The following is a 27,006-nucleotide window of genomic DNA, read 5'->3' on the forward strand; positions in this document are numbered from 1 at the left end:
ATAAGAATTGTTATTCTACAATTAGTTTCATTATTAACCTTTTTGCTCTAATCCCACAAACTGAAATGTAATTGGAAGGGTTGCTGCTAATGTTCACGTTTATTTTCCAGAACGATTCATTGGGTTTCAAGTAGTGCCCACACGTGCACACACCATCCTAAAGCCAATTCCAAACAGCACGTTTCTCAAGGCAAGCAGAAAAGAAATAAGCCAAGTGAAAGAATTCATAAACACAGACAGTATAAGTAAAAAGAAAAACCACCCTGAAGACAAATTGATATAAAATTTGTATTTATGTAAAAAAATAATGCATTGCATACTGTTAAATCGGTCAATAACAGTATCCGCCTTCACAGAGATGTCTAGATTCTCAGACTTCAAAAGGTTACATGTAACAAGGAAGACAAACAAATCACATGTGAGGCAGACTTTCTATTTAGCATTCCACAGATTCACACCCTGAGCCAGCAGGGCGATTAGGTGCAGAAGACAAACTCTGCTTACAATGGAGTGCGCTTCGTTACTGCTAAATCTTATGTGGGTCTGAGATTCCAAACCAGTCTGCCTTTGTCAATGCCACAAACATTAAGCTTCTAAAATAGAGTTAGAATGAAGGCGCAAGCCAGCAAGTAGATCCTCCAAAGCTCATCACACACGAGCTTTTCTGGAATCCGAAAACTCACTTTATAAAGGCTTCATCTCAGGTTATGAGTTCAATTCAAGTACGCTTACAAATACATTTAATACCATGCATGTTTAAATAGTATTTTACCGTAACACTAGAAGTCAATCTTCTTTTCCTATGCTTTTCTCTTTTAAAATCTGCCTTACATAAACATCTTTTTTCCTCATCAAGATACCTACAGAAAGCTTAATCCTTAACTGTCGTAATTCATTAACACCCTATTCAATATTAACATAATCATGCAGTCAAGGGTCTGGCCCAAAACTATTTTAAACACATGTTATTTGTAAAAAACAAACAAACAAAAAACCAACCATGGTAACAGGAAATCTTCTCTAAAGAAAACATCTAATAAACAGTCTGATAAACACCAGAACTTTTAGCACAGCTCTTCAATTTTAGGTACTAAATACTCCATAATAATCATCATGTAATGATTCTTAGTAAGAAAATACAGAGCCTGCTTTCCACCATCCACCATTTTTTTTCCTACTACATATAAAGCTGCAAAACATTTTCTTTTTTTATGTATGCTATGAAAAAATATCTTCATATGTTGCAAAAGTACAGAACCTCTCAATTCAGCTGTATCATTTGGGCAAGTGGGCTCAACAACACTGAAACAAATTCTCACCATCTACAGGCAGAAGACTAGTATATCATACTAGCTATTCATTTATAAGAAAACTGTATTTATAGTGTGCAGTTTACGTCAAGACAAGCACAACAAGATTGTCAAAACAGTAACCCAATATGTATAAGAGATGAATGTATAAAGGCACATACAGATTGTCAATGATTATATTGTATTTCTTTGAAAACAGAGTATTTTCTGCACTTGTAAACAACTTTGTGATCACACCTTTAAAGTGAGGTTAGTGCTGCTGACTCAGTTATTGCTACATTCACAGTTTAAATGAATTTTAGACGAGGTACACTTCCAAATAGAGCCATCTTCATTTCTCCCTTGTGTGCTTCATCATTAGAGATAACTGAATTATGTAGACTAAAGCCACTGACCATACAAATCAGTAGCATCTAAATCATCAGATCCAACAGTAGCTGTGATTAACCTTCAAAAGAGGAAAAAAGTCACCCTTGCAGGAAAAAAAAATTCCTGTTCTTCATTACATGAATATTTTCTTCATTTTTATGTACGCTAGTAAACTTTTATCTGGGCACATTAAGAGCCAATTCAATCCATGCTGTTGCACTTTTTGACCAGTACATTAAGTCAGTCTCTTGATTCAAGAGCTTGCAGTTTTAATCAACTTCCCTTTGATCTTCTGACAGACAAGTCTCTTATGCTTTTCTTTAGCTGCTTCACGAACACTTCGTATACTCTCCCACAGTACGTATGCACTGTTTTCTGTAGTTCCAGTTCTAGGGGCTGCAACAGTGAACGAACCAGATCGTCTCCAAACGAATACTGTAAAGAGCATAGGAAAAGGTTTAATGTCAATAATACAGGATTGACATATATTATTACACAGAGTTACTAAAGAATGCTATATAAATGGCTTTGAACGCCATATTTGGTTTTTATACACTAGTGAATGTTTCCAAGAAAATAAATCACTAAACTACATTATATTCTCAGACACTTCCAATAGTATGCCAAGCATGAATTTTTGCTTGTTTTTACATAAGCAAATGAATATGCCCAAAGCAGCATGTGGGAAATTTAAGATAACATTATTAAATTAAAATAAAAAAATACCAATTTTAAATGATTTCTGGTTATTTCTTTCTTGACCAGTAACTTTCCCGAATGACATACAACTTTTAAGCAACACAACTCTTTTTAATCTATACAATAAAACAACAGTAAGAAGAGTAAGCGGTACTACCGAAAGCAGAAAGCTTTCATCAAACTGAATGATGGTCAAGTACATACTGTGTTTAACGTGGACATGAAATGAAGTCGTCGTTAATACTGCACTGCAATATTGTTATAAACAAATGAAAAGCTAAACAGTATTTCAAAGTAACCTAATTTTGTTCACCATATTACCAGTGGATCGGCAGTGTTTCGTACATTTTCTCTGGCATATACATAAAGCAAATGGGATCATAAATAAAAAGAAGTAATTTTTTCTTCTGCTTTTGACAATACTCAAAGGAAACAAAGAAATTGTACCTCTATGGAAACACATTTGCTTTCCCTGCAATGTATTCTCACACCCCCAAAAGTACTTTTTCTCATTTTTATATCCATATGACAACATGTAATAAAGCGCCATTAAAATATACTATTGATTTTTGAAGGTTATATGCATACAATACCCTGCTACATTAAAGTGTGCATCAATGCTAAATTTTACAGCACTTCAGTGAGTGTACCAATGCAGTGATAAATAGTTTATTAGATGACTTATTTGCAGAATGAAGTCACAGTACTTTGCATTTAAGTGAACAGCAACGTATCTATACCCTGAATCTTGAACAAAGTTCAAAACACTGCATAAAAAAGTATTTTCTACCCTTCAAATCTAGCTACCATTGAACTTAACATTAAAATGTTGCAGTAAGCACATGCTAAGTTTGGGAGGAAAAACATTTTTTTCCTCCTTCATTTTAGGATCTCCAGTAAAGTTCAGCTCCAGTGGTCTTCATATGTCCATACAAATAAAGTTTACAAGATGTACTTATTAAGAGGATGGGAGCAGCCTTTCAAATAGACACAATGCAGGTACAGGCAACATTTTAGAATCATAACCTACATACAGTCTATACACAGACGTTTCAGACTATTAATCACAAAATCAACAAATTGGGAATCTATACAAACTAAACCAAAAATTGGTGAAATGCCTAAAATTTACTTCAAATGGAAACAAATCACTTTGTTGCAATAAAGACCAATTTTGCACAATTAAACGCTGAATGCACTTACATTTTTTATTGCTTCATACACGGCCCTAAAAGTTGGTTGTTTATCATCGTGGTAAACACCCCTGTTTCCATGAAGAATAAAAATACCTTCTTCTTCAGCTTCCTTACAATTGCTTCCATAAATGCAGTGGTCAGGCCGATAATTCCATTGGCAAGGAAAGATATACAGACTTTCTGTTCATAAAGAAAAATAAAACAATTCTATTAAGTATCAAAATTGTTTCTGGAGATGCATTCGTATTTCTCACTTTACATTAATACTGCTTCGTGAAATTCTCTACAGTTCTTCTAAAACCTGACAATAAATTGAACTCTAGGACACTTCCATTTTGCCTATCAATGCAAAAACTGTTTCTTGGAAAAGAAAACCAAGTCTACTGAATTCTTCCACTGAAAAGTTTTCTAAATCATGGACATCATACTCAACATCAGCCTTGTCACATTAGACTTAAAAATCAATGCGGATTTACCTGGATTGTGAAAAAACATTATGTTCAACAGATCCTGATCACCCCACGTTATGTTCAACTTGTACTTCTTCAGCAGAGGCATAAGAAGTTCTCCCCACCGTAGCCGGACTGTTGTCATATCATTCTATTAGTCAAAACAAAGCAGAAGATTCACCCATTCAGGTTAGCTATGCTTATGAAGAAGGAAATGCCCTACAGAATCGCATCATTTGCTTCTCAAAGCCACAAACCTCAAATGGTTTGCACACATTTATATATTTATTCCTATTGAAAAAGTGACTGCATTGAGGGAAAATACAGCTATGGGTGCATCCAATATGCTTTATTTCTTATTATCTATGATAAGCAAAATTACATCCATCTCCTGCTCCTGCCATGTTGTGTTGTTCAAGATTTCCTTTTCAGACGTCTCCTAAGAAATATCAAGTTGTTTTTTGTCTTACCGGGTTTTGTACAGCAGGAGAATTCAGTACAAAACCAGATTTCAGTTGATGAGCGCCAAGTACATTGGCACTGCTTAAACTTCCACACTTGAAGCAATTTTTTGTTCTACATCAAAAAACTGAGAGCGTGCATAGGTTTTATAGTTAACTTTCAACATTTCCAAATGGATCGATATAAAATTAATTATTTAACATTCCCAAACACACACAGACAGACAGAAGGATTAGTCAGGCATTAAAACGCATACAGTCTTCAAATGTTTTTCTAAGAATTTGAGATTGAGTTTGAATCTATTTTCCTTGAGTTGAATCTATTTTTTATTTCCACAGCAAAGGCACAGCTTTTCACTACCAAAATGCAACACGACTAAACCAACAGAGACTTATTCCCCAAATTGTTGATTAATTACTGTTCAGAGAATGAAGAAAAGCTCTTTTAAGGCTTGGCTGAGGAAGTGCTACTTGGAGTAAGCTGACCGGTGCTGAACTCCACAATGCTATTAACAGGTTATTACATGCAGCATAACAAGTCTTACATATTCTAAAGCTATTTTCTTAACTTTATATCACATTTAAGCTCAACTAGAACAGAAAAGGAACAAGGTTGCTCACTCTGTGCCTTCCATTTTAGTTCAGAGAAAGAGAGAGAATGCAGTAACGAGGCAACCCAAAGAGAACATTCCAGAGCAAGCATGGGACTAGCCTCTTCATTCTTATTAATGTTAAAAACAGTTTTAAAAATTGAAGTTTGGTGTTGTTTGGGATTTGTATACAAAAACACCACGTTACAAAGCAGAAAAGAACCTGGAGTACAATATTCAGTTTTAGAACTACAGCATCAAAGGCTTTCCCCTACAAGCTTTCTTCTAACAAACTAGAAAGCACATATAGCAACAGTTCTGTTTTCAGACTTTCCTCAAATCAAGTCAGCCATCAAATATGGAAAGCTTTTGGAATGGAAGATTAAAAAGAAGACGAAATACAATCAATTTTCAGACAGAAATTAATAAAAAAGGAAGATCTATAGTTTATATTATGTAAGAAGCCAAACTGAATGGTATCACGGTCCCTTCTGGCCTTAAAAATTTATGACTATGGCTGCTTCCAAGTATTTGACAAGATCAGGCATAAGAAATGCACAAGAGAATTCTTCTCTAGCAAGAATTATAATTAGGCTCAGTGCAATGTGATTAAACAGAAGAAGATGCAGGCTAAAAACCTTCCAAAAAGCAAATCAATTAGACCGAAGCACCATGTATAAAGATTACTGCCTCACTTGGATTTTGCCATCCACAAAATATTGATCAAAGGTTTAAACTTGCACTCGATGCTAAGAATCAGGAACGGTGAGTTAATTTCATTCTGTTATTATGTTAATCATAGCAAAAAAGTATGAAGAACTAAAAAATAAAAATATTTTTTAAAAGATACAGAGAGACCCATAATATATTACTTTAAATTGTCAAAACCATTAATTCATATAATTTTCATTTAGTTTGCATAGTTATTTAATAACACTGAAACACAGACTATATCCCAAGGAGATAAAAAGCAGGTAATAGCATACATCACACTGCCAGATGTCCAGAAGCAATACTACTTGACAAATAGTGCTATTAGATTTAGGAATTGGAAATTCTAATGTTTCAATAACCTTTGCATAAATAAAGAGGTTATATATTAATTTATTAGCTCAGATGTACAGTGAAGCCAGCGTACGAATCACTGTGTAAGAAAAATTGCTTGAATTTCTTGAATTGAATTTTATAACGTCATTCTGCAAAACTCTACTTGTAGTGAGGTCAGGCTGAGAAACAAAATGCTCAAGTTCAATCCATACTGATAGAAGAATTACTTTTCAAAAGTTACCCAGGTGAATATGAAACAGTAACTATCGTTATCATTAACAGATTCTAAAATCTAGATCGTATTTCCAATATCCAAAAAATTGCCAAGGGGATTATAGAGATTTAAGAAGCAGCAAACAAGACATTCTGTGGTATTTTAAAATGCCATCAAGCTGTTAAAGACGGGTTCTATAAACCCTCCAGATCTCAGCTTTTTTGAGTGGAATAAAACAATTATGAATCTTGAGTGGTCCTGCACAGAGCCACAAACTGGGACTCCACGATCCTTCTAATTCCCTTCCAACTCAGAACATCCTGTGATTCTGTGCTACTTACGAACACAATATACCTAAGAACACTAAGATGTTCTTTTGAGTATTCTGGAATTAGATGCTTTGCTTTCATCAGCTTGCTCATGGCTGATTTAGAAAGGCTCCCAGTATACTTCTGTCTAGCTAAGGTTGACATCAGTAAAGCTGTCATACTCGGCCTGCAGCAATCCAGTATTAAACTTCCTCTAAATACTTCTAGGAGAACACAGAGTTGAGGAAGCACACCCAAATCGTACATAGTTTAGAGCAACTAAGATAACTAAGTGAATAAAAGACAACTTAATCCTGGACTGAGACATTAAGCTACATCTTCTCTGCTATGTCTGCTATGTAGGTGAGCACTGAATAGCAGAAAATCTAGCACCACTGGCTAATGTGTCCAGATCTTTTCTTTATTATTCATTTTCTGGTTCTTCATAACTTTTACAAATCAAGCAAGATGCTTAAAGCAACAAAGTCTTCAATTTTAGTCCGAAGAAACTACAATAGAGAAGGAAGCCACATATTCAAATCTATCACATTGGAGGAATATTCTGACCCAGAACTTCCACTGTTCAAATGTGAAAAAAGATTCTTATGTATACTTAAGGTCTTTGTTGATTCTCCTGGATGAACATAAACAAATTATGACCATCCTATCAGAAAATGAAGCGTTTTCTAGTTCTGATGTTACCTAACTAGAGAAGGTAAGAAATGAGACACAACATGGCATGGTACTTGTAAGGTTCAAAAGCAAAGAATCATAGAACAGCATGGATTGGAAGGGACCTTTGCAATCACCTGCTCCTAACCTCCTGTCCTGGGAAGGGTTGTCAACCACCAGCTCAGGCTTACCAGGGCCCCCATCCAATCAGGCCTTGAATACCTCCAGGGATGGGAGATTCACAGCTTCTCCTGGAAATCTGCTCTGGTGCCTCAGCACCCTCTGTGGAAAAAAACAATTTCACCCTAGCATTTAACCTAAATATCTCTTCTTTAAAACTGTTCCCCTTATTCTATTGTTATCTGACCATGTAAAGAAGTTGGTCTGCCTTCCACTCACAAGCTCCTTTTAAGTTCTTAAGTTTCAAGTGAAGCCATACACTCAGGCCTATTGTGTATAGTTTCAACTCCACTAAATCCTTCTCAAAGTTTTGCTGCACAACCTACAATATTTCAGACCAAGCAATTCTCCTTGTAAGACGTTCAAAGTACCTGAAGATGAAAACAGATCTTCCATAAGACAATGAGAACAGCAGTGTCCATAACAAAGCCTCTGCATCTCAAGGCTCTGTGATACTCCACAAGCTTACTGGATCACACTGTAGGCAGTAGAGGAGCATAAGCTTAATGGTCCCAGATCTGCTCATTTCCTGCTCAGATGTTCCCCAGGCTTCATTGCCATTGACAGGAAAGGAAAATGATTGAGCACTGTCATACTTAAGTTTCAGATGTAGCTCTCTCCCTAGATATCTTCAAACCATTCCTACTGGGCTGAGCATGACTACACCAAGTCTGACACCACAGGACACTTCTCCAGTGTGCTCAACAGGTGGTAAGTCAGCAGCATAGGTTAGAAAACATGAGGCAGTGTTCCTCCTGAAACAATTCTGAGCCTTCCAATACCAAACAATATCCAGTCATATGTAAGCTGGCCATCAGCAATTAGGTCTAAAGTGAAGTCTTAGCAAGTCAGCCACTTTGGAGAGAGTATCTATCCCTACAGATTCACAGCCTGAACAAGTAGGAAATAGCACACTTGTCAGGCATGTACAGTAGAGGTAAAACACCTGGAATGAATATCAACAGATGTCCATTTTTTATACAAGAATCCGAATGATACAGAGATAACATTCTAAATCAAGGAAGGCATATCGAAATATTCCTGCTGAGCCATAAAACCTGTGTATGTTACACCATGCATCCAAGCGTTAGATCTGTTTCTTGCTCAAAACAATCAGACTCAAAGTGAGAAAAGCAGGGGGAAAAAAAAGACAAAGAAATGGAAGGAAAAAGATTTAACGCAAGAAACAAGTTCTCAGCAATCATGTTAAAAGCTGAATACTGGAAAGGTATACAAAATGCTTCTTTTTCCTTTTACTTCTGTATCAAGCAAGAGGTATAGCAGCTACAGTTACAGAACAGGAAAGTTAGAGCTATGTTGCAGCTACATATTAACCTTATATTTGAACTGTTCTATTCTTTATTTCTCTTATATTCTCTGTATTTTCAAAACAAAAAGGCATTAAAGGCACTTTACAATGGAAGCTAAACATGGGGAACAAATTAACAACCACAGCAAATGTGCAGCATCAGCATGTCTGAGTGACCTCAGGTGCCAGATTGAAGGCGTTCCATGCCTTCCTGTAGCAGCTGCTTCTCACCCCACTTTTAACTAGCAATAGAATGAGAGGGAATGGCCTCAAGTTGTGCCAGTGGAGGTACAAAATGGATATGAGGAAAAGCTAAACGTTGACAGGCACTGGAGTGGGCAGCCCAGGGAGGGCGTTGAGTCATTATACCCGGAGATGCTCAAGAAACTTCTATATGTGGTACTAAAGAAAATGATTCAGCAGGCAACCCTGGTGATAGGTGAATGGCTGGAGTAGAGCAGGCCAACCTGCAGCCTGTGGATCACCCTCAGCCTGGTACAACTCGTAGTGTGGCCTGACCCCTGTGGTGGCTCTTCCCCATCACATCATTCCCCCATAACACCCAAACACTGGTGCGATATAAGCACTGTCTGGGCTGAAATCAGAGCAAAGGGGAGGCGCAGTGCAGTGCTAACTCAGGTTATGGCAAATAATTGTCTACATTTTGATACACTGGCTAAACACAGTCCTGTGAACAGCAAAAAAACCACGCAGCTGTGCTTTCAGTTTTGACAAAGGAACTTGAGAATAGGCTTCAAGGTTACAAAACAAAAAAGCCATCAATTTAAGCTTGCAACACCATTTTCAGTCAACATAAATCTGCAAACGTTCAGACTGAACGTACAGAGCTACAATCAATATTCAAGACAAAAATTTGATCATGGCTCTTTACTAGACTTTTACAAGACCTCTCTTAACAAAAATATCTGTCTGTTCACAGACATGCCTTATCCATGTCATCATTTTTGGTCAGTATGTACACTTATGAACAAATGTTCTCGAGGATGAAGTACAGGAAAAGTAAAACTTCATATAAGATCTATGATGAGCACTTCAAGAACTCAGAACTGCAACCACTGCCATCAAATCAGAAGCTGATGCATTGGTTTCACAAAAACAAGGTCAACTATCACAGTGGTTTTATGTTTCTGGAGCTCTCCCTATATATTTTACAACAGTTGCTCCAGAAGTAATGCCTCCTATTCTATTCTGTCGGCCCACAACATCACAGGCAGATGGTGGTGGTGCAGCAGTAAAGGTGGAACCTTCCTGCCAATATCCCACTGTGTTTTGTTACTGTGAGACAGATGGCAACAGAGGGGCAGTCTGACCAAATGGAGTTGACATGGAAAAGCATATGAAACAAAGGTGGCATTTAATTCTTCCATGAAAAAAAAAAAAAAAAGAAAAAAAAAATGGTGTCCACTGACATTCATCAACACTTGCTGAACGTTTATGGAGACCAGATAGCGGATGTGAGCACAGTGTTGCATTTTAGAAGCAGAGACAGTGCCAGCAAGTCTCTTCCACTGGCATAGGTTCTGATGAGCACAGCATGCAGCCTCTTGCTCATTGCTGGTGAAAATGCATAGCTAATGGTGGTGACTATCTTGAAAAATACTGTTCTGTTGCTGAGAATTTGCTCTATCAAGCAGAGTCATTGTATCTGTCGCAGTTCCCATTGAAATAAATGGGAGGTATTACTTTTGGAGTGATGCAGCCCAAGACTGTTTCTCTTCACTCAGCGTGGCTCAGACAAGCCAAACAGTTGGGCAACCACTGACTAGATGATCTTAGAAGTCTTCTCCAACTTTAACAATTCTATGATTCTAAATTAGTAGCTACTTTTAAGGTGTACCTTCCCCTAGTTTTTGACTCCGCGACTGTTTTCCCAGTCATGTATTAAGTCATGTATTAAGTATTTACATGACATAGTTATCTCTGTAGAGAAACTGAGAATGCAAAGTAAATCAAAGGTACTTAAGTTGATTATCATCATCGGTTAAACTTTCAAAGATCAAAATTTAGAAACAGTACAGTTAAAGTTACTAAATGTTTTAGCACCACCTCCTGGTCATAATACTACATACACACATTCTTAAAGTTAGTTTATAGTACACATAAACCGTTTTCTGAATGCTTTGAACCGAAGAAAGATAGTAAACTATCTACTGACAAACATAATTTAAAGCAGCAGATTGTATCCAGTCACAGGATATTCGAGAAAAAAAAATTCAAACAATCAAAGCCAACTTACAAATCAGGAATTTCAAATCTTTAGATACAGCTTTAAGCACAGCTTGTTTATAGATCACTGTTCCAGTTACAAGAAAAATATTTGTCCCAGATGAATTTGGGATGAAAAATGCTGTCCCAGATGAATTTGAAATGGGACTGGAATTAAAAGATGTGTGAAAACAAACTGCAATAAACACCATATGCATACCTTGAAATACTTTCTTCTGATACGTGTCATATTCATCAACATGACTCCAGAGTTTATTCCAGTCGCTCCATAGTAGGGATGCCGAGCAAAGCGATTATACCACCCAATACGAGGCTCTTCATGTTCCGGTGCCATTGCAGCAATTTGTGTGGAGTTGAACTTTCTCAGAAAAGACCAAATATCATCAACGGGTCTCAAAAACAGTATGTCAGTATCAACATACAACAGCGAATCCACGTCTTTGAGGATTAACTGTGAGGGAAAAGAAGTATAAAACCAAACTGAACTAAGTGAGCTTCTCTTAATAAAACAAACCATGTAGATTTGTACTTTTAATAGATTTTTGACACACACAAATAAATTCACCTTAGATTGCCAGTTCGTAAGCAAAATAAAACAAATTATTTCCTCTTCTCTTTTTGAGAATTTCTGCAGACTGAAAAAGAGATTTGATGTACAACAATAACACAACGGCAGAACGCCAACATTTGTACGCTATACCCTAGGTCTTCTTGGAAGAAGGTTGCGGGCAAGGTGAAACACTGCAATAACAGAACATCATAACTTATGGCCTTTACCTTGTTTGGATATGCAACTAATCCAACTATGAGGCAAGTATAAGGAAACCAACAAGCAACAGTATCTGGGAGATGGCTGCCACTGCTACAATTCATCCGGCATGAAGTATGACTAATGAAGTCTTAGATGAGCAAATAAAAGGCTGCACAAAACACTCTGGTAACAACAGGCTATTTCTTGTTTCATTCCTCTTACACCCATTCAAGCAGGAAACTTTCCAAATAAATGAGACACATGATAAATCCATCTTATCTCTGAGAGGGTGACATAAGCAACCTACAGTAAGCACCAGGGATATCATTACATTATGCAGCAACTGAGAAAGGGAATTGTATTCCAGGGTGTATTACCAGTAACTTAGAGGTTTTTTAGGATGTCATATGTGACTTCTAGGAGTAGCAGTTCTTCATTTAAAACTAAGCAGAAATAAGATTAGCTTCTGCCTTGTTTTGTAACACAATAAACTTACTGGCAAGAATAGCCTTTGTGAAGCACATGGTTTAAACAACTTCTTCCATTCCTTCGCACCCTCCGATGGAAATGTTATTGGATACAACGTGTAATTAACTTTTCCTTCATATGGGAAGTCATCAAGCTGGATGAAAAGATCACAAAAAATTATGTGAGTTCAACGTTAAAGGAAATCATATCCCATTTAAATTAAAAACTGAACACAGCTGCAACACCTCTTTTCCAAAGTGGAAATGTTTCCTCAACTACAAAGATCTGTCAGCTACTCAAAATACTTAAGCAAAAAGTGGCACCTGCAGGACACAATGAAGAAAACACATCATATCCGATCACATACATAAGAGCAAGTAAAATCCAACAGTATTTACAGAAAGAAAAGCCATCAGACATTTTTCCCCTTAGCTAATTTCCACAGGAAAACCATCTGTAAAGACTTTTCCAAACTAAAATAAGCTTGCCTAACTCTGCCACAATTACCTAAAGTATGACATTTTGAGCACAAAAATAGTAAAACTCTCTAAAGGTTTTTTACCAGTCAGCTTCTAATACTGCCACTCCAGCCAGTGTTATATCCATATACTGGAAGCTGCTAAAATTAGACATAACCACATCCAACATTTTCACAGAATGAGGTTTCTTTTTACTCAGACAAAATAAAGCTGACTCAAAGTAACCACAGGGATAAAAAAAAAGGACGGATTTTTTCTTGTATAATCAACTGTATTCAAGCTCACACACCCTATGAACAGCCTCAATATCAGCAACTGGCATTTTTTAAAAGGAAAAAAAATTAAAAATCCCCGTCCAACACTAGGAAAGGTTTGTATGTTACCTCAGGCTTCTTTATTTCTGCCACTATATTCAACTACCAAACATCTGTCAGCTACATGGGTAAGTATTACTCCAATTGTACTACAAATTTATTAAATAAACGTTTTGGGTACTTACTATGTCTTTGAAGCTCTCATGTAATTGATCCTCAGCAAAAATATGAAACTGGAGAGGTTTGATGCTGAAAATAATGGCTGATCTCAACATAGTGATGGTCTCCTCCAGTCTTTCACCGCAGGCAACCACTGCAAGATGCATTGTCTCAGAAGGCCGAGTTTCCATATAACTGTATCTAACACAAAGAAGGTTTTTCATTTGACATGATTCCTTTCACAAGCTTAAACAAAAGCTCTGTTTTCTGTACAGTGTAACTTAACAAATTAACTTAACCAATAAAGTACAGATAAAACAGAACAAAACAGCTGCATTATACTTCAAACATACTTAAGTTAAACCTGAATTACTCTCTTACCCATTCCCACCATGCCAACCAATGAGGATGGAAAAGCTACACGGAAACTCACAGAAACCAAAATGAAACAAAAAAATTTCCTTAATAATTTTACTGTTCTTTAGTAGCAAAGAATTCCATCAAAATAGGAAGATTAAAAGAAAGATGGCATTAAGTTACATCAAAATGCAACAGGCTGTCATCACTTTAGGTCTGTACACATATTACTATTTTTCTCTCTTTTCCCTGCACTCTCAGTACAGAAAAGTACATACAATATATATGGTAAATAACAAAACTGAACCACCACTATTTTTAAATGTTTCACTAACAAATGTTTTTGAGCGATCCACTTGTATTTTGTCCACTCTCTGCTCCAGCAGATACTTATGTCAAATCCATTCCTCAGAGCTTCTCCCAAGCACTGGCAAAACATAGAAAGATTTCTCCCATCCTGTAGGTATGCAACATGATTTGGAAGGAGGGGAAGCTGAGAGCTCAAGCAACTGTCTGGGATGTCCTGGTGCTCCCAGTGGTGCCAGCAATCCCTCAGACATCCCAATCCTATGCAATGCTCAGATCTCTGGGGCTAAAGTGTCAGCTCAAAGCCAACCTTTGTAACAATATTCTACGCTTGAGCTATTCACATCAGACTAAGAGAAGAACTAATAAAACTAAGAGCACCCAAAGCTCTCACAGCTTTCCAAGTTATGAAAACAAAGAATTCTCAAAAGTCAGAAAAGACTTTGCCAAACTAGCAACAGCATGGAAATGCTCACCCATTCTCAGACACCTGGCAAAGATAGACACTCCAAGATACAAATGAGCAGATCTGATTCTTAGCACAATCTCTACCTAATTTACGCAACTTAAACATATTTAAATGGATACATCTTTTCCTATAAATCACCAAAATATAACACGTAAATGGTATTTTTTAAGTTTAAGATCAATACACATTATTTTGAGTTCTATGAAGCAAGATACAAGCAGCAACACTGCTGTAAAAGTGCTCAAGTTTGGTGCCATAAAGAACATTTATAACAAAACAAAACATTCCAAGCTTTGAAATGGTTTAAAAGTCCTGAAACTACTAAAATCCAACAACCCAGGGATGTAAGAGGGTTAAAAATTCAATTAGAACATACAGCCAATATTAAGTTAAAAGTTTGGAACTGCAAAGAAAATCACATGGATGAAAGATGGGTAGTATTTAGATCCAAAACTGGGCAACTAAATGAAGATGCTAGCATATGAGATTGGGTCTAAGCTCCCATTCAAACTAAGAGAGACCTGATGGGAGGGCAGCAGAGCCCAGACAACAAATCATCTTTCTTCAAAGTAAATACCTAGGGCTTGATTCAATTGTTTAACACATTGTCACTTAATATGTTCCAGAATAGCTCACTCTGACCTCCAGATGCCAGTCCTAAAGGATGAGGTATCTCAAAGATCGTGTTGTATCTGTCAGCCCTATGTAGATGTCAAGGATATCCTAGTGCTTCTCTATTAACATCAGGCATTTACTTCTTAGCAACTTACTGGCTAGTCAACTGGGTCACACTGTTCTCTTTCAATTTTAATGACAGTTCAAACCCACTTGGCACAAAAACACTTGGAAGATTCAATCCACAGACTAAATCCTTACAGATGTCCTGCAGCAAAAACTGAAATATTAGTTCAGTTTAAAAGAGAAAAAAAGAAAGCATAACCTTTACATATAACCGAAGCACGAACATTCAGACCTTTATACCTAAAGCTAAACTAAACATGACACCATGTAGTAGCAGCTGATGCAAAGCAAGCTGAATGCAATGAGGGGAGCTGAAATCCACAAATAAATACACCACCGCAGTCTGAACAAGCTGCAAGCACCAGATTAGCCTCATCACTAATCCACTGAAAAGGGAATTACAATAATTAAGCCCTGAAGTCATGAGAGCCTACATTGATATCGCAAGGTCATGTGACAAATAACAGCACTACCTATACAAACCGCATAGCTGAAAGCCAGGTTCCTGAACCACATGGAACACAGCTTTCCATGAATAAAGTATGATGAATACTACACCAAAGCAGCCCTAATACACAACACTGAGATTCAAAGACTAGTTTTCTGCATCTAGTCACATTGCAAATAAAAGAACACTTCAAGCCACACAACAAAAAAGGTTTGCTGTAATGTTTTCACAGTCACTTCACCCACATCTAATCTGTTTTATGAGCTCATGAGTTCAATTTCCTTAAATCTCTGCTTAAAAATGATCTTTTTCAACCCTGAAAAAATTGTGTGAAAAAGTAAAAGCCACCTGCACTTAGAAAAAGAACAAAGAAGAGCCTATTGAAAATGTGTTTTCATTTCCAATATAAAAAGTCAGCAAGCAACAGTATCAGTGCAAAAATTTTCCCTAGCTTGCCCAGTGATGTGGTTAATGCCCCATTCCTGAAGACTTTCAAGGTGAGGCTGGATCAGGCCCTGGGCAACCTCCTGATCTAGCTGTGGTGTCCCTGTTGAGTGCAGAGAAGTTGGACTAGATGGCCTCCAGAGGTCCCTTCCAACCCTAAGGAGACTATCATTCTATGAGAAAGCAAGTTGTGTTGTTTAGGACCTGCCGGACAAATATTTTCATATAAGTGACCCGTATCATTTCAAATCTGCCATCTTAACATGTCTCAGAAGATGAAATGGTAGATATGTAAGGAGAATACGGGTGGCTTATTTATCACACTTTTTCTTCTTTTAAATCTCTGTGCTTGATCTGAATCAATGGAACATTAAGGAGGCAGATCCAGCAGCCTTTACTCACTAGGGAAAAAGAAAAAGCACAAAGTGAGAAGGCAGCGAAGCCTGCACTGATTAAAATGCAACTGGGAAATCATTCCCACAATTACAAAAAGTAGGATCAAGGTAACTACTAAAATTACCTGCGTTTGGAAGTGATGAAAATTCTAGTTTTTACTCAACTTAATTTTCTACTACAGCACTGAATTAAAAACACACAAAATAAGCTCTGATTACAGCCTAAGTATGCTAATGATACCACTGCATGTAATGTCTAAATGTCATCTGTTCAATTACAAACTCAATTGGTAGATTAAGTTTGAAGCTACATTATATTAGTCATTCAAAAATCTACTGCGGGAGTTGGAAGCCTCATCCTGCAATGAGCCAAGTAGTTAAAAAAATCCTGTTTTTCAGGACTGTTCCAATTCAGCTTAATTTATCCACACCACCAGGACCTCAATGCACCCAGAAAACAGCAATGTAAGTTACATAAGCATTGTAAGTTACACTGATATAAAACATTGGTACAGAATAGCTCTACAATCCTTCTAATATGCAGCAGAGGTTACAAATCTTAAAACAGATTAACTGAAAGAGACAACATCCATATGAAAACATTACTAGAATTGTCAACTGATGATGAGTGGTCAGGTGCTGGAATGGGCTGCCCAGTGAGGTGGTGGAGTCACCATCACCAGGTATATAAGAAACATTTAGATATTGTACTGAGGGACATGGTTTAGTGGGGGAATATTGGTGTAAGTGGACAGTTGGACTGGATGATCTTGGAAGTCTTTTCCAACCTTGGTGATCCTAGGAACTCCTTAGAGCTCTCTGGTAGCAAGGTTGAAGCTCATGTGTCAGACTGAGCTCTCTGTGAATACCTCTCCTTATTTCCAAGCCTATGAGTACCCAATGCTTCTGTTGTACAAAACTGTAATAGCTTGCTGCCATCCAAAGAGGGAGCGCTTTCCTCTCCTCTCTGCTATTTTCCCCACCTATGCCACAGGTAAGCCAAAATTGTGGCACCCACTGCAGCTCCCTGAAACAACCTGAACTCACTAAAACACAGTAGTGGTAACAGTCTGGGGAAGTGAGGGGCTCCTCTGAAGTTAGGACTGATTCACTAAAGAATTCAACAAGCACCAGCATCAGCACAACATATGGGTTATATAGTGGTCATATAGTGACAGGACAAGGGGAAATGGCCTTAAGTTGCGCCAGGGCAAGTTTAGGTTGGATATTAGGAAGAACTTCTTTACAGAAAGGGTGGTTAGGTACTGGAATAGGCTCCCCAGGGAGGTGGTTGAATCGCCATCCCTGGATGTGTTTAAGAGCCGTTTGGATGTGGTACTCAGGGATATGATTTAGCAGAGGTTTTTTAGAGATGGGGTACTGGTTAGGCTGCGGTTGGACTTGATGATCTTCGAGGTCTTTTCCAACCTGGGTAATTCTATGATTCTATGGGGAATCACTTGATGTATTGATTAAATAATCGTATTTCATTAATATGAAATGATTAATTTGAACATCACAATCTTTCCACATTTATACAATTCATTTTCTTTCAGCTTCAATAAAAAAAATCTATCAACATGAGACTTTGCATGTATTAGGATTCACTGTGAAAGAAACTGCACTATCCCCATGAGGCCATAATCAATGCATACCTCAACAGATGTGCCTTCTCAGCCACATACGGCATCATCAATCAAATAATATACATTATAGCTTAATGTACACATAAAGGAACTGCATACTGTTTCTCCATTTCTGGTTCCAAGTTCCCACTACTTAACTTGAACCTGGAAGGTTTTTTGCTGTCTTGATGTGTTATGTCTTGTAGAGTGTTTGTAGGTATCACAATGGGCAAAGGGGTCAGAAGGCAGTGGGGCACTCTCCTATTTCAGCAGTACACAACAGACTGGACCAGTGAGGTTTACAATTATATCTCCAGAAAGCACAAGCTAACCCTAACCCTAGCCCCTACATCCCACCACAATAGCACTGACATCACCTAGTGCTAATCTTCACAATGCTAAACTCCCCAAAAGCTAACCTGAGGAGGAAAATACATGAACCGAGTTCATCCAGACAACCAAAGGAAACTCAGACAAATCCTTGTGCCAAAGGAAGATGATACACTGGCAGTCTGGGGCAGAGGGAAAGATTCAGCAATCCCAGATTATGTGGGCACCTCACCAGCAGCCTAAAAATCAATCTAAGCCATATCTTCAACTAAATTCTTGGCAACTGATGAGCTTAAAAAGCACCAAAAGCACACAAGCAATGGAGAATGGGAACAGATCAAGGAGGGCTGCTCTGAAAGTAATGCCTCCTGATTTATTTCACTGACCTACAACATCACAGGCAGATGGTGGCAGTGCAGCAGTAGATGCTGAACCTTCCCACCAATACTCCTCTAAATTTTGTTGCCAGGCAACAGATGGCAGCAGAAGGGCAGTCTGACATGGACGTTCATACAAAGCAAAGGTGTGTCAATGAATTCCTCCATGAAGGAAAAAACTATGTGGGTTAGAGAAGATACATGTCAAGTAGCTTAAGGCTTCCTCAGTTTCTTCGCAAGATACTATTGAAATCTGACAGCTTTAAAGCATGTGAACAACCACAAAAAATCAAAACATTTAAATGTCTTGGTAAAGATAAAACTTTAAGGATATACTGTATGCTTTCATGTAGCGTATTTTAAATCACATTCTAAAGTAGCTGTTTCAGTAGTTTTGGATGAAATGCCTTCTTCATATTCTTGTTAATATGTAATTTTAATAAAAAAGACCAGACTTTACTAAACATACCTGCCAGTTTTTACAGCAAGTTATATCACAAGTCGTGCTGTGCACCAAGTTTTGTCAAAAATAAATCCCCAATCATTTTTGAAGATTATTTTCAGATAGACTTTTTACCACTGTTAACAAGTCTTTACTTAAGAAAACAACATAATTGGAAAAAAAAAAAAGAAAATTCTTTGTACTAACATTTCCTCAGTGTATAGCATGAAAATCTAACAGAACAGGAGGACAAAGTCCAAAGACAACTGTAATGTAAACATGTGAAATGTGAGGCAATCAACATATTTTGCTTTGTCACCTTGCTACATAGTCACAAATACTATTATATTAGCTGCACTTGTCTGCAATCAAAAAATAAAGAACTATTTAACAATAGATCCTACCTAAAAGCAGCTTCCCAAAAGCAGTTCACTCCACAAACATCAGAGGGCAGCATCCAATAGGAATTCCAGAAAGATACAGACAAATTCTTACACCTAACAGGATAAGACAAAAATAACCTATATAAATGTTACTGATTATATGGCAAAGTTAATAGGATTATTTTGTAGCTGAAACATAATCTGATCGATTAATTACCTGGCAGGAGACTCACTACATGATGGAGCTTGGATAATATAAAAGAGCAGGTACCAATCAGGAAGGATTCTTTTCAGGATGTATGGCCCCAATCCCACCAGCCTTTCCTCCCTATTTATTTTCAGAGTGAGAGAAACAAAGGGGGTAGGATTTCTGAAGGTCACTGTATGCAAATCTATAGGTGACAGAGTGAAAAGCAACACTTAAAGCTGAAAAGATTCCTCACCATTGCAGCATCTCTATCTACCACAAGCAGAGAAGTTGGAACACTTCATTTTCAAGCGTATATTATTCATTTAAACACAAGCCCTATTAACCCATGACTATTCAGTGCAAACCTGATTTAAAAGAGCAAAAATAGTCCATCAGCACCAATTAAATTGTTTCATTACAAAAGGTTACTGCAATACAGAAACAATCACCCCATCTGACAAGATTTCCTTCTCTATACTAGTACCAAGAGCAGTCATTCGTTCCCATGTGTCACACTAACAGCTAAAAAGGTGTGTTAGTCTGCTATGGAAGTTTATGCAAGAATATTATAGGAAATATTTTTAAAGTGCAATAGAAGTGCATGTTCTAAGGTTCTGGTGAGGGAATCAATGAGATTTAAAACCTTTACGGAGCATATGAAATACTGCAAAGCAAGAGGTGCACGTTCTTGAGTGACTTCCTATGCTTCACCATTATGCACTGTTAACATAATGCCAATGGCGCTGATCTCTGTTAAGAGCTGGCATTCATGAAGGAAAGACGTGCAAGAAGGAAAACCATAGAGAAAGCTGATGATGGAAAGCTGAAACACTACAGCTCAAAGCTGTACTGGAAGTTTGCTTTATGAGTTTGAAATGAATCAGCACCACCTTGGCTGGGTTATCTGAGATCTACACAGGCCACACATGCTTTGTAAAAACTGCATTTAAAAGATGACCGCAATAACAAAAAACCGCAAACTGTATCATCTTTGTTATTGATGCTACAGAAAAATGACCTGATGAACACACAGAAGCATTACACAAAGCCTCACTAACTGCGAGCTGAGTTCTTCGGTAGCGGAAATCCTCATATCCTGCGGGAACGTGGTGGCAAGACTATTGGAATCATTCCATCTCACAACAACAGAAATGATTTCCACAAACAAATATAAATACAAAAAAGGGTAACGCAGACTGCGACTTGCTTCTTCTTGAATATTACTGGGGAAAGTCAGTGGTAGAAAGCCATAAATTCTCCCCGCCCAGATTCATCCTTGGGGCTTTTGAAGTTTTAAACGAAAAAGAAGGCAACAATTTCACGGCACATATCTCTAGAACAATCTTTATGATCTTCAGTGCACACCTTTTTGTAGTAACTGCCTCTCATTATTCTGAGGACAACTTAATAGACTCAAAAACACTATTCTGGTTTGGAAGATTGCTGTATTATTGTTACTACAAGGATTCTTCTTCCAGCTGTCACAAGCGCTGTGTTTTTCTTATCTGCCCTGAGCTCCTTTCTTACACAGACTACCATACCAACAACTAGAATTAATGCCAAAGTGCTTTCTCTGCCACATTAGGCCCTTCCAATATCCCATTTTGTATTATGACAAGGTTGTCAAGCTCAGATTTCATTCACAAATTGTGTTTGTTCGAAACAGAAGCGTTACTGAGATGCATGATTTACCAAACATTAAGACTTGTTTCCTACAAACAGAAGCCTCTCTCTCAACTGATCACATACTGCCGTGTTCCTACAGCTTCCACACACAGTGCATTAAGAGGCTGAAATTGACAGAGTACATTTTCTGTTACTCACAAGAAGATCAGTCAAAAATTATATTCAAGTTCTGTTCCTGATTTATTTCTTTTTTAATTAAGAGCTAGAGTAAATAAACGAGAAAAGCTCGGATGACAAATAAGGTGCTCCAGGTGATTTTCAAAGCTAAGGAGGTGCATTCTGCCTGTTAATCAAACAAGTTATCCAACAGAGTGCAGGTCAGGCAGGAATACTTACCTGCAGCACTAGGGAATAGCTTGCTCCCATCTATTACAGGTTATATGGCTAAAGGCTAATGAAAGGAGAAAAGACAGACAGCTCAAGGAACCCTGCCACTTAGGCAGCACAAAGGCAGTGCTCCAGGCTCCATGAGGAAGCGTACTCTGGGGCTGTGCCAAATAGACTGCAGTAAGGAGCTGGGGAGCTTCAGGGAAATGACCAAAGACAAAGCAAAGCATCAAGGTGAAACAGAGAGAAGTGAGAATGCACACACAGAAAGAAGAGGGTTCATTGACACATGAACAGGCTGTCAGTTAGTAGAACTGGCTGTGTTGTGAGTCTCCTTAATGAACACTGCTCCTGCATTCCTGGGTGAACAAGTGCTCTATTTTGCATGCACAGAAGTCCAAGAGGCAGCCTGAAATCAAAGGGGCCCACTTATCTGCAGTGCCAGAAACTGAAGAGCCCTGACCTGAGTGCCCACAGTTTGTGGGTGTGCACACTGGGGCATTGTCACTAGCAAGTTCCAAGCTGGATTCACCAACAAAGAGGGTCATAGGCGTGTCAGCCAGGTAATAGAGAGGCTGTAAGGCTGAAATCTCAAAGTGTGAGACAGCTGCTGAAAGAACCAGGAGGTCCCAGCCAGCTCCAAATGTCTTCATGTCTGGAGGTTTAGAGGTTGACAAATGATATGGTCATACACCTGGAATCAGCCAAGTGATACACCCATCTTCATGAAGCAACTGGGAGATCAGGCAACCCAGCGGCCAGACAACCTAAGGATCCATAGCCCCACGTGTGCGTGCATATGTATATTGTAGGGCTCTATGAGTACCAGCAGCCAAAGCAGTGATGCAAGCCTTATGGATACCCACATCCAGGCCAGTAGCAGGGAGGAGACCAGAGGGTCGGGACCAGCTCCTGCACAGACTGAGCATCTAAGGCCAGTTACTGGAAGGACCTACACTGAGATCACTTATATACTTTTTACTAAGAGGCTTTCATGCTCATCAACCAGAGAAGGGAATAGGATCAGGACACCTGTGCTGTTTGTGCTTCCACAAGTGCTCTTTTCTCCACGTTGATGCCTGTGGCCAGCCACATGTATACACATGTAGTGTGGGCTAGTGTCCCTACTAGGAGTAAGTGCTGAGTTCTGCTACTGGCTGCCACCAGGGCTGGGAGGTGCAGCAGCCACCCGTCCATCAGACCTACCGTGGGTCATGACTGCCGCACTGCTGTCAGCACTGCACTAACAAGCTAAATCTAATCAACAGCAAGCATCGAGTAACCCAGAGAGACTGCTGCAGCAAAACAGGAAGGCCACGTTCTTATTTCCTTCCTGCTCATACATACAGGAGCAAAAGTTAGGAAATGGGTTTCCCAATTCAACATTGAAACACACTGAGACATCATGATTCTTCTGGGTAACTTGCTATAACTATACTAACTTGCCTTCAGAACAGCACTCCTTTTGGACCTACATGGAAAGATGAAGATTACGTGCTTCACTGAAGTGAAAGAACATCAAGAACACTGACTTGAAAGAACATTCCACAGACAGCCAACATTAAAAATGACCCATGTTGTAAATGCGCACTTAGCCACTGCTGTTTTCATTTTGTTTTTACCATTTTTTTTTCCACAGCCTCACCCATAAATCGTAGCAACAAATTAAAAAAGGCTGACTACATGGACTGGCTTCTGACCAACTTTGTATCTTGTGAATGAGGTCACTTCATTACTCTTTTTCTTCAGGTTCAGAACCGTTGTTCACGTAGCTGTTACATATGACAGTATTAGAGAATCAGGAGGGCAATTTACCATCAGTATTATCTGTCTTCACAGCTAAGACCGAGTTTCAGGCTTCACCTAAAACTCTCAAAACACTTTAGAATCACAGAATGGTTTGGGTTGGAAGGGACCTTTAAGATCACTTAGTTCCAACCCCTCTGCTGTAGGCAGAGACCCGTCCCACTAGACCAGGTTGCTCAAAGCCCCATCCATCCTGACCTTCAGAGCTTCCAGGAAGGGGCATCCACGATCTCACTGGGTATTTTTTTTTCCCTCATAGAAAGCTTTGCAGCTCTTTATACCCAGTTCCAAGACACTGCTTTTAGTCTGTACTCATTTGGTTCCTAGGGCTAATGCAGCCTTTGAAACAAACACCTCATTACCGAAGCGATTACCCAGCGATCTCCCTTGAATTATTATGCTTATTGAAGGATCTTGCCTCAGCTTGTCATTCAAGTTTCAACACAGTACTTCCTTTCTAATTAAAGATGCTCTACCGAGAAGCATCAGCACTATTGCGAAATTCTGGCAGGTGCGGTGCTCTGAAGCCTTAATTCAAAGCTTGCACTTCTCACGTTCGCATGCTTCTGAAAACCACCAGAAATCTTTAATTTCTTCCTTCCACCACAAAATATGACCAAATTCCTTCTGCTTTTATGTCATACGCTAAATCAGATTACTCGGGAAAAGAAAACTCTATTCAGCATAAGAAGAAAGCACCGCTGAGTCCATGACCGCCTTCGGATGACAGAAATATCTGCTTCGCTAAACTGCATTTTACAGCTACCAGTAAAAACAGCTGAAGCACCTCACTGCTGAGAGTCCCCACAAATGAGTAAGAAACGTTAAACTTCAGGAAGGATTAGAAGGTTCTCTGAACGTAATCTGTTCCACAAGGCTATTTCAGTCCTTAGTACCGCAAGACAGCAGTAAGAGGCATCAAGCTGTTCTGTGGCTACCAAGCTCCATCTCTGCTACAGAAACAGCTGAGGTATGAAAGCTGACCACCACTAAGACATTCATCGATTACACACAAGAACACGACATGACCCAATATGTGAGAATAACCAAGACAGGCATCTAAAGGAAGATTCAGCGGGGCATTCCTTCACTGCCACAGGATGGAATTCTTCCTTGGAGAGTCTCTTAGTCCACTAAAGGCCTGTAATAAGTTTAAGTGCTATGGCACCGACCCGCCCCCGAGTTCTGCACACACAGCACAGAAACTTCCAACAGTTCGCAATGGGAAGCCGCTCCCCCACAGCCTTTACTTTGATATCAGTTTCTGGGCAAAGAATACCCACAGAAGGCACCCCATTTTGCAAGACGGTACATCTTCATGAAAGTATATGCCTGTGAATTACCTGTGGCACTTAAACCTTTGGAAGATAACTACTTCAGTCTGGGAGGCTTTTCTGCATTGCAACACAGAGCAGATTTCTATCTCATTCCACCCTAATGCAGCAAGTCAGAAGTTTCACCTTACTGAAGTTCTCCTCCATCGGTATCTCAGAATTAGTACAAATATCAACAAAGAAATAAGTACTGCTTTAAAATAGATTTGGCTCTTCTGCTAAGCAAGATCATGACACACCTGAAAGCAACATCTAAGTTTACTAATCCAAGTTACAGCAAACACTTCTTCCCTCCTATTTCTACTTAGAACTGATTTAATGAAGTTACTGAATGTTACCTAGAACCGCTATAGCTTGCTTTTCTCCGCAGGGACCTCCGTGTGGCCAGGCGGGCTGGGAGAGCACGGGAAGGGCAAGCAGGAGTTTTCGTACACTTTGGCGATCCCGCTCACGCTAACACCGAGCACAGCGCTGCGACACGAGTGCTCGTACTGAAGCTTGAAGCCGGCCACAACTATTCACAGAGTTACCCGCTGCCGCTCCAGAGTCTCGATAACCCCTCGCAGCACCCGAGCTCGTAGCGCGGAACGGCCCGCCCCTCCTCGCAACCCTCGGCAGGCCGCTCCCGGCCCGGGCTCCCACCAGTCGGGGCCGCCCGCGGCCGGCGAACAGCGCGCCCAGCGCCCGCTTGGAAGGAACGCGCGGGTAACCCGCGGCCCCGGCCCGTACCTGCCGGCCCCCTCCTCGCCTCGGCCCGCGCTCCCCGCCTGCCGCCCGCCGTCGGGTGCGGCCGAGTCTCGGGCCTGCCGCTGCCGGGCGCCGCCGGCCTCCTGCTCCAGGGAGAGCGCGAGCTGGCTGACGCCGTAGAGCAGCGAGCAGACGCCGCAGCCCAGGAACAGCAGCGCCACTCGAGCGAACCGCCGCATCCTCCGACGCCTCGGCCCCGGCGGCAGCACCGGGCGGCAGCCGGGGCCCAACCGGCAGCGCGAGCCACGATCGACGCGGCGGCGGAGCGAGCCCCGGCATGCGGGGGGCGGGGCTCGAGGGGCGGGGCGAGACACGAGGCGGGAGGAGGAAGCGCTTGTGGCGGGCGTCCCAGGCGCTGTCTGTGATAGAGCCTGGAGCTCGGCGGGGGGATGGATCCGTTTGAAAGAAGAAAGTCAAATGGCAGCGATGGGAGCTGTCGTGCCAAAATGGTCCTACCCGTCTCCGGCCCCAGAAACCGAGGTGGTGTGAGGAAAAATGGTGGCCCTCGTGAAATAGTAGATACTGTGCTGTGTTTTGAGTACGCAAGTCAGGTTACTAGGGAATGCGAGGAGAGAAATGGGCACTGAGAAACAGAAGTAGAACCTAAGATAAATAAATATCCAGGGAGGGCAAATCAACGGTGGGAATGATGGGAACTAACGAGGACACAGAGTGGTTGAGGCTGAAGGCACTGCCGGGTCTGCCCAGCCCAGCAGGGACACCCAGAGCAGGATACCCAGGCCCATATCCAGGTGGCTGCTGAAGGTCTCCAAGGAGGACACCCCGCAGCCCCTGGTTAGCCTGTGCCAGTGCTCCATCTCTGCACAGCACAGCAGTGCTGCCTGGTGTCCAGAGGGAACCTCCTCCATTCCTATTTGTGCCCACTGCATCCTGTCCTGGCACTGAGCACCACTGACAAGAGCCTGGCTCTGTCTTTACTCCCTCCCTTTATACCTCCCTTCAGGTATTTATGGGCATTGTTGAGACTCCCCTGAGCCTCCTCCAGGCTAAGCAACAAGCTCTCTCAGCCTTTCCTCACAGAAGAGGTGCTCCAGGCCCATCCTCATCCTCATGGCCCTTCACTGGGCTCTCTCCAGTATGGCTTGGTCTCCCTTGCATTAGTGTGTGGATCAGAACTGGATCCAACTCCCCAGATGCTGGCGATCATACACCCAGGATGCCATTGGCTTTCTGTGCAGCAAGGGCACAAAGGCAAAATCCAGGGCCAAAATGGCAGAATGGTGGTGGGGACCTCAAGAAGGATGGACTCGTTGAGAAAGTCATTGGCAAAAATGAGGAAGAAGCTGTAAAAAGGGCTCTCTAAAAAGAGCTTGCTAAACAAACTAAGGGAAATTTATACTACTGAGGTTCATGTCC

The 27,006-nt window shown here is 40.1% G+C and overlaps 1 protein-coding gene across 3 annotated transcripts in view; it reads right to left on the bottom strand.

Moving 5' to 3' along the window:
• Nucleotides 1-265: 265 nt before the first annotated feature.
• GXYLT1 (glucoside xylosyltransferase 1) overlaps nt 266-27,006 on the bottom strand; it is a 28,112-nt gene continuing 1,371 nt past the window's right edge. Inside the window, exons 1-8 of one of the 3 annotated variants that reach the window (XM_072344928.1) lie at nt 25,612-25,903; nt 19,561-19,653; nt 13,249-13,423; nt 12,299-12,424; nt 11,251-11,502; nt 4,051-4,174; nt 3,582-3,754; nt 266-2,114 (exon numbers count right to left, since the gene is read on the bottom strand). In XM_072344928.1, coding sequence (XP_072201029.1) covers nt 1,953-2,114; nt 3,582-3,754; nt 4,051-4,174; nt 11,251-11,502; nt 12,299-12,424; nt 13,249-13,423; nt 19,561-19,653; nt 25,612-25,808 — 1,302 coding nt within the window. In that variant the 5' untranslated portion in view covers nt 25,809-25,903 and the 3' untranslated portion in view covers nt 266-1,952. Of the gene's footprint in view, nt 2,115-3,581; nt 3,755-4,050; nt 4,175-11,250; nt 11,503-12,298; nt 12,425-13,248; nt 13,424-19,560; nt 19,654-25,611; nt 25,904-27,006 lie in introns of those variants that run through there. The other 2 variants (XM_072344947.1, XM_072344939.1) reach the window with 2 other exon arrangements.

The sequence above is a fragment of the Excalfactoria chinensis genome, chromosome 1 (genome assembly GCF_039878825.1).
Source record: "Excalfactoria chinensis isolate bCotChi1 chromosome 1, bCotChi1.hap2, whole genome shotgun sequence".
NCBI lineage: Eukaryota > Metazoa > Chordata > Aves > Galliformes > Phasianidae > Excalfactoria > Excalfactoria chinensis.